Genomic DNA, 9,172 nt, shown 5'->3' with positions numbered 1-9,172 from the left:
CTAGTATGATGATTGACAACATAATTGAAGTCAGCAAAAAGAATACATTTACATAATGAAAAAGTAAATTTAGTCCATTGGGTGATATGTCATTTGTCAATATGAAATTATATATGGCATGGAATCCAATACTTCTTTTAACAAATTAAGTGTATAAATCATCTTAGGGCTGAAACTCAACATTGATGGTTACTATATAAACAAGTGATAAAAAAAATTGTAGAGTGTGAGAATTTTTTACTTAATGATGATGAAAACTAGTTCAAAGGTTTCACCTAACCTATAATATTAGAGCTTATTATTTTGCTGTGGAGGCAAAGGTTTGGTCCATTTATATATGGGGATTGTAATTGGCATGGGATAGTGAGATTCAATGGCTCATGGTTGAAAGTGATTCTTGCATGGTTATTTAGTGGCTGAAGAATAGAGACGGATTGGTGTGATCCGTTTTGACAGCTCTAGTTGAGACTCCACATATCATGTTTTCTTGAAAAAGGAGTTAGTGTTTCTTGGGTAAATATAATTTTTTAGTTTGCAATTGCTAGCTTTAATTTGAATCTTAGTTTTGAGTGCCTCTCTAGCTTTTCCTATGTGTATATATAAATTATTTTTCTATTGTGTGCAATGTATGAATACAAAGTTATAGTAATTCTTCAACAAGTTTCATGTATATATAATGCATTATGACCAATTAACATGCATATACTATCAACACCCTTTATATCTAATCAAAATTTGCATTGTGTTTCAAGTTTAGTCAAAATGAAAATTCTTGAATTTTATATTATTGATAGATCAGAGTTGACCCAATAAAATCAACAACCCTACAAAATAGTCCAATTGCATGCATGATAATAACATTAGGGCATTGTCAAATTAAAATGAGAATCTTAGACTTACAAGGCATAATACAATATAATCATGTGTATATATACACACTTTTGAGTTGAAATTTTGGGGTAAGGCATGTTACCTTAGGGATTGAAACGTACCCTTCTCCCCTTCCCCACATGTCCCCCCAAACCATTCTTTATTTCATTACAATATTTTCACGTGAAAGCATCAAAATCACTCATCACCAAACCAACAAAATCATCAATATCCTACTGTTTTACGTGTTATATTTATGATATGTAGTACATATTTGATTTATAGGAAATTAAAGCTTGCAGTCACTAGTTGCACGCTGACCAACTCAAACCAAGAAGGCCAACAAACAACTTCTACGGGGATCGAGTCAAACTTGAAACCTTGTTTCAATATAGGTAATATTTAATGTTGTGACAACTTTTATGGTACTGATTAATATTGATGTCGATAATATCTAATACAATTATGTATACTCATACATAATTATATCGAATATAGTATTGAAAACTATTACCATTAATATAATGCATAATATAATCATGCGTACTATACATAACTGTACCAAATACTATTAAAGCCCGTGCAACACAGTAAAAAAAAAATCCTTAATTTTATTATTTTAAAAAATATTAGTCATTTTCTTTAATTTTGTGTCATGCTAACGCAAGAATAAGCATAATACAAATTCGAAATCAATTGAGTAAAATCCACTTAGTTTACACTTTACATGATTATCATTAAATAATATAAATAATCACTTTCCATGCACATACACTAAACTTGAAAAATAAAAAAAAAATTAATACACAGAAGAAATTTATTAAAAAATTATGGATAATGACATAGTGTCAGGATAAAGAACAGCCATGCCGTGAGAATCCTAGTCGCGAATGATCGTTGTCAAACTCGAACACGAATCCTTGTTGCATTAGGTTTCCGATTACCGAGGAACCGGAGCTCGACGTGACCGGTTGTAGTGAGAGGCATTTGATGTCCGGCGCCGTGTCGAGAAAGTAGTTCCCAGTCGGCGGCGAGAAAACCGACCCGCCGGCGAGTTGTATACTTAGTTGAGGTAGACTCGGGTTTGGGACGCCGGAGACGTTGACGCACAGGTCAAATGTCGATGTGAAAGCGGCTGGCTTAGGCAGCTTGACGCGCCGCTTGAACTCCGTTACTATTCTAGTGTAGGCTGGCTCGACAAGAAATGTCAATGTTGTCCCTGAATCAAGTATTGTCCCCCCATTGCCCATCTCGTCTGTGGCCCAAACTGAAGGACTGATGGGTAATTTCACATTGTCTATGAATATGTTCTCGATGCCAATGTAGTAAAACGTTGGGGAAAGAGGGTTGTTTATTATCGGAGTGAAGTTCATTTTCGTGTCGTTGACGGCGCCGGCTTCGGCTTTCGCGCCGCCGATTAAGAGGTAGCTAGTCGGCGTTGGTGCGAGTGTATAGTCCTTGAGGCAGTAAGAAAACTTGTTACCAAACCTCCGGCCCAATTGAGTTGCCAAAGAAATCGGGCCTCGGCCCAAACCCAATACCCCTTGGGCTCCATTAAAACTCGGGCCGGTAACGCTCGGCCCGGAAGCTTCAAAGCTACATCCGAGCTCAACGTTCTTGAACGTCACCGCCCTCCCGGAGTTGACATTAAAAGTCGTCGTTTCACGAGCGAAGATCCCGCTTGTGAGGGACCCGTCGGCGTAGGAGTACTCATAGCGGCACGCGCTTCCGCGGCGCGTGCGGCGGCAGGTGGCGTTCGCAGGCGGGGGAACAAGCTTACATTTCGAGTCAAAACAGTGCAACGGCCGGAAACTAGACGAGCGGCGCGTGAGGAAAGCGGTGCCGTTCCCGCGTGACAAACACTCTCTACAGGCGGAGCACGTCACCCACACGAGGTCGCTCCCCGTGTCCGCCACCAGAAACAGCTCCTGCGCCGGCGTGCCAACTCGCAACTGAACAAAATACTGTCCGGTACCGAAATTCGCGCCGGAAGTTACGGGGAGCTTCGCCCTCCTCCCGGGAACAGAGGTAAATAAAGCCGAAAGCCGCCTCGAGTCGGCGGACAGAGTTTTCGCAGGATTTGGCGGGAAAGGATTCTTACGTAGCAACGGGAGCTTGAGATACTGAAATCCGGCGCTGACGCCGGCGCCGGAGACAAATGGCAATGTGAAGAGAGAGAGAAAAAAGGCGATTGCATGAAAAAGAGAAAACCCCATTGGTTATGGGCGTTGGAGGCGATGAAGAAACGACAGAGAAGAATTAAATGTATGTCGAAAGATCTTAATTAGATACCACTTGTGCCTACATTTATACGTATGTTTTTCTTGGTATAAAGAATTAAATATTTCTTTATCTGTCAGTCTTTATTTTATTATTTTATTTTTGTTTCATATTATAGAATAAAATAATGTGTAAATTATACGTGCACGCAGAAATGTTTGTGCGTTAAGAGAAAGAAACGCAGGAATGAGCAAAGACAAATCAAATTTCTTTAATATATTCTGAGTTTAAATATTGCCATCATCGTTTTTATTAGTTGTACTTAAAAGAAAATATAAAATATGAAAGAATTTAAACCAAAAAATCTTAGTTACTTGATTTACATAGTACGGAGTACTACGTTTGCCAGACCAATCATAATTGTATATATTTCAGTTTGTGTCTGCTTGCACCTTCCACCTTCATAGGATATACTCCGTATTATATATGGAGTAACAAAATAATTTACTCCGTATTAGCTATTTTTAACTTTCAAGTTGATACTACAACTCTGTATTTATACAGTTACTAAGTTTGTCATCTAGCTATAGCTAATTAGGCTAGGGAATAGTTTATACTGTTCAGGATATGAAATGCATGACCTAACTTGGTGCGTGCTTCACTTCTCATACCAAAAAATTATAAGTTCAATTCTTATCAATATATTTATAGGTCAAACTCATTACGAACTATTATACAGAAGTAGATTTATCACGTGCATACCATCATATTATAATAGTTTTCCTTGTCCTTGTAACCAATAAGAATTGAAGATGTTATTAATCTGTTATGGCTAACAAGTTAATAAATAAATGAATTGGTTAACCGCGTAAATACCATACATCCTTAAATTCAATATAGTTTCAGCTGGTAGTTAGCCAGGCCAGCATGTATATATATTATTATTGTATATATATACATGGACAAACTTATGTATACAAATTAATAAAGGTGGACTCCACCTGTCTGTGGAGCCCACCTCAAGCAGTTTATTCGACCTGAGTGTATATATAAAAACAACTACAGCTAATTGTGCAGCTGTAGTGTAAATTAGTGTGACTAACATTATTACTGACGACGTACCACACTTCCTCAACATCTCCCTATCTACTAGTAGTGGCAGCCTGGCTATGGAGAACACATATGCATGTTCATCGTCACATCTTCAATTAAATATTATTGTGTTTAATACTTGAGTATCTATATATTTTGGTACACGTACATACCTAGCTAAAAGGAGCTGATGAGTAATAATACATACATAGAGGCAACCGTAATCAAGTTGATGAGCCAGTAATAAGTTTGGTAACAATAAAGTACTGTATCAAATTTGACTTGACTTTACGAGAGTTACCTATTGATTTCTCCGACTTAATTTGTTGACTTGAGCTGGTCAGTTATGGGTCCAAAGTGCACCTTATAGCCATCCAAAAGTAGTCATTGCTACGCTAGTTATGGCCTAATAAAGAGAGATTTTGCGATCATAATTAGTAAAAACTTTAACATCAGTGACTAATTTTCAATATAATTTATGTATGCCAATGAGCTCTAATTAAGATGATTAGATGAACACCGATGATTTGAATATGGAATATAATGCATATTCACATATTTGTAAACATTATACCATTTGATTCGAGGGTATAACTTGAGTAATTAAATTGATTTTATATTGAGTATATATATACTAATCTGGTAATATTTAATGGTGATATGCATATATGTTACTATATTTATCTTTGGTGTGAAAACGTTTACAAGTCTACACAATTATTAGTCCATGACAGCAAGATAGTCTAAACAAACTAAACTATGAACGAGTCAGAAAAATTATCGCCGTGTTGATGCAATACTTTGGTTAAGTATAAATGATAATTTAAACGTTATTGTCGTAGTCCAAAATAATGTATTAACATAAAAATTACTATACACTCTTTAGTTAATAATATTTACTAATTTTAGATCTTATTTTTCTTATTGATTGTACATTGTACACCTCTCAAATGTTATAGATTTTTTCTTAGTTTGAAGGCATGCAAGTGTGACTAATGCCGCATTTTAGTCTTTATACCACTTAATTCCTATATATAATTGAAATTTTTAAAAATTATATTCTTATATACCAAATAATTGAATTTGAATTTCTACCTCATTTCCACCTTATTCATTTATCACAGAATTACAATTCATTTTCTTCATAATTCCATCATTGCAACCAACAACATGTTTGGTAGGCTATAATATAATTGTAATTCAACTACAACCTAATTCCTTGACATGCACAACTCCATTGTTTGGTTCCTTTTGTGGAATTGGAGATCAGCAGCATATGCAAAGGAAAAGAAAAAAGAAATTGATAAAATAGCCCTTGATTATATTGTTGTTGTTATTATAATTATTATTATTATTTATTACTACTACATAGAGGTATTTTAGTTTTTATATCACTTATTTCCTTTCAATTCTCAATAATTCTATTCATTTCTACCGAACAATAAAATTTGAATTCATACTTTATTTATTCCAACAAAATTACAATCATTTCCCTCCTAATTCTCATCACAACCAAACACTTGCAAACGGTAGATAAAAGTCAAGTCATTGAATAAACGTAGATATAATTCCCTGATACACACATGTGGGTTATGTAATCATTTCTAATTATTTGTTTTTTGTCAATAAACAACCCTTTTTTGACTTTTGAGGCATAAGATATTTTCTGATGTTGTCTTATAAAAACATTAAGATAACTAACTATGGCGGAATGCATTGTATTGCTGATTGTTTCCGGCATCTTGAGGACGGCGGAGTGGGTTAGGGAAGTTTGTTATTAAATATTAAATTAAAACATGAGATCCATATTAAATGGTCCAGAGCATATTCTAGATTTGTCAAGATTAAAGTTGATGATTATATATGTGACAGGTCAATTTGGGGTGCATTTGCCGGTACGTAGTATCATTCGGATTGCAGAATTTTGGGTTATTTATGTTTGGCTTATGTGTTGGGTGTGAGAAAAGGCATATTGTAAAGTTATTTTTGAGAGTGATACGTTATCTGATATATAAAAGATTACACGTTTGAAAGTTATTTTGATCTTAATTTTTATATGCTCGATGTCTTTAGGTCATTGTTGTACTATTATTTGAACGGTAATATTCAACACATTCACATGGATGCTAACTTATTTATAAAAGGAATGACATCATACTTATAATAACATTCTATCTATTGGTCTTATTGATCATCGGGGTAGTCAAATAGCGGTCCAACACTATTGAAAAATTGTAAGACTAAGTTACCAGGAAAATAGAATTTATTGCCTGTAATTGCGTGTAAAAAGCTCCCATTTTTACATTTGATATGATTTTCTAATGCCTCTGGATTTCCTTTCCTTGTTACTTCCCGCCAAATTCGTCCTCGACCCTATCGAATTTGGAAGGTCATCTGCTACCTCATCCGAGTCGATCACCAAGTCGGCTGGACGACCCATCCACCGACCAAGCCACTTAGTCATCCCTTCAGGTCTCCGCTACACGTGACTCATCTGGACCCAGCCTATCCCTTTATTCCCGTGTGAATCCGACTCCTTTCACCCTTTGCCCCGAGTACCACTCACGCACACTCGGCTGATCTCTTAAGTGTTATTCGCCTGTCTCGACTCTTTCTTGATCTCGGAAGTCTTGCCGATTGCCTAAATGTTCCTTGCTGCCGCCGATTGACTGTTTCGTCGGCTAACTAGTTTACCCAGTCAGATGGTAGGCTGATTTGGACTCCAGACTCTCCCCCTAACCATGTAGGACCCTTGTTCGGTTATCCAGTAGCCTAGATCATCCAACCGCCCCTAGAGCGGGAACCTGCCTTCTGCCGACTTCTTCCTCCGTCCCGACCGACTACACGCTTCCCCGCTCTGCTAGTCGACTCGCCCATCTTAGGTCTGAATTATCAGCGTCTTACCCAATTGGCTATACCTTACGCGCACCTTATTCGTTCGCCTCCTCTGGATCGCCACACCCTGCTGACTGGTATACTTCTCATCCCATCACTATCTTTGGTTTCACTTTTTTTTTGAGTACTACCAACTCTATTACATCATTGTAGTATTTGTTCATATATACTTTCTCAACATGTTGAAGCATAAAGAGCCAATATCATCTCCACTGAGGCTCGATCTCATGACCTTCCATATGGGAGTGACAATAATACTTGTAATTCCTAATTACTTTACTCTTGATGTATTAAAACATTTATTAAAATTAACGTTAACTAAACTACAAAAGCAAATTAACTAAAATACAAACTAAATTGCCGCCGAAAATTGAAAAGAAAACAAGATAGTCAACTATCCGGCAATCCGGCATAAACTAATTAGATTTCTTTTAATATTAACTGAAAAACCAAAGTTAATTATTTGTTGGAATATTTTAAAAGCGATATATGTATGGTAAGTCCGTAATTGAAGGGGGAGATGGCATCGATGGTTCGGGTCAAACTCCGATGTCGGGTACGTCGTCGTTTTTTATCCAGTGTAGAACAGCTGGCTCCTCCGGATTTTTTGTGGAATGGTTCCTCAAATTCCCTCCTTTTTTATTCTCCAAGTAGGTGGGGTTAGGTACTTAGGTGTGGTGTTAATTTTAATCATGAACGAATCCAAATTCCTACCATGATTTATAATAGTAATTCAAAACTAGGGATTTGATAAATCGACTGAAGATGCTCTGTCGACTGTCGTACATGTTCATAGAGAGGTCAATATACACTTGTATAAGTTGTATTGAATGGTTGGTGACCGCGTGACGATGTGAACACTTATCTTTTGTGGTTTTGTTGGGCAGAGACTTTACGGGTTAATTTAATATTTTTCTCATCGAAGTGTAGAAATAATTACTATATTAATATAAGCAAATAAAATCATACATTCACTATCTACTAGCTATATCTAGAGGCCGGTGTCAATTGGTGTGCATAAATGTATGTGTGAACTGTGAAGTATATACATATGTAATTTTAGGCCTAGACCATATGTTTTTTTTGAAGGTTAAATTGCATTAATAAACATTAAAAACACTTACAACAAGGTTCCATGGAATGAAAGGGCATTTCATACAATCTGACATAGAATCAAATATTCTAGCTAAGCTAATGAAATTTGAATTCGCAGTGTTACATAAAACAAGTTTTGATTCTTCAAGGTCTTGCATTCCACCTGGGACTTTATCATCATACTGAAGTCCATTGACACTTTGTCATCTTCTACGCCCAGGATGAGTTTCACATAAGCCAAGACCCAAGTTATCCTGATGCACTCCAGAAAAACGAACCTCGTCACAAGAACGAGAGGGAAAAACTCGTATAAAACGAGAGAAAAGATACTGCAAAAAGCAGAGGAATACAAATACAAAGGATAACAATACTTAAACACAAAAAAGAGGAAAGATAAGATGGGTGAAGACAAAAGTTTAGGAACTCGATACACGCTGGTTTCGAGGCCACCAAACTTAAAGTCAAAACCTATCACCTAGGCAAAACAGGGAAAAAGGCACGGGAGAAACGTAGGTGCTGTGGTCGACGGCGGCAGGTCTGAGATCTACGAAAGAGAGGGATTGAGCAGCTGCGGTGGGGAAGAAGATGCGATGGTAGAAGGGCGAAGAAGCTTGTTTCGGTGTGGAAGGCGGATGAGCCACTGCGGTGGTGGAAAGCGGAGCAGCTATTTGGAGGAGCGCAGAGGTGCGGTGGCGGAAGACGGCGGTGAATGGAGGAGGGGAAAACTGCTGTAATCGAAAGAGGGCGGTAAGTGGTGGCAAGTCCGAGATCTGCGAAGGAGAAGGTAAGGGTTGCTGCAATGATGATGGCGGAGGTGCGGTGAGGGTGGATGGGAGAGTCGAAAAGCGCGGGAGAACAAGTATGAGAAGTGTCGGCGCCGCCTCCACTTAACTAGCGGAGGCGGCGACCACCGGGAAGAAAACAGAGAAGCCGGCTGTGCAGAATGGTTAGAGAGAAGTTTTTCTGTCCAGGGTGTAGCTTTTTAATGCCTAGGCCATAT

General features: G+C 37.5%; 1 protein-coding gene across 1 annotated transcript; it reads right to left on the bottom strand.

Annotated features, from left to right (window-relative positions):
* Positions 1-1,542: 1,542 nt before the first annotated feature.
* On the bottom strand, positions 1,543-3,179 carry LOC116001630 (aspartyl protease family protein 2-like). Its single transcript, XM_031241522.1, has one exon. It carries the CDS (start codon positions 3,084-3,086, stop codon positions 1,719-1,721), a length of 1,368 nt encoding a protein of 455 aa, XP_031097382.1. The 5' UTR covers positions 3,087-3,179; the 3' UTR covers positions 1,543-1,718.
* Between the last annotated feature and the right edge of the window lie 5,993 nt (positions 3,180-9,172).

This window comes from Ipomoea triloba, chromosome 13, assembly GCF_003576645.1.
Source record: "Ipomoea triloba cultivar NCNSP0323 chromosome 13, ASM357664v1".
Taxonomy (NCBI): domain Eukaryota; kingdom Viridiplantae; phylum Streptophyta; class Magnoliopsida; order Solanales; family Convolvulaceae; genus Ipomoea; species Ipomoea triloba.
Note: the sequence above shows the minus strand (reverse complement) of the source record. Positions and strands in the feature narration are given on the sequence as shown.

Coding starts and splice junctions, on each gene's coding strand:
- LOC116001630 (XM_031241522.1), bottom strand. CDS start 3,086: ATGGGGTTTTCTCTTTTTCATGCAATCGCCTTTTTTCTCTCTCTCTTC.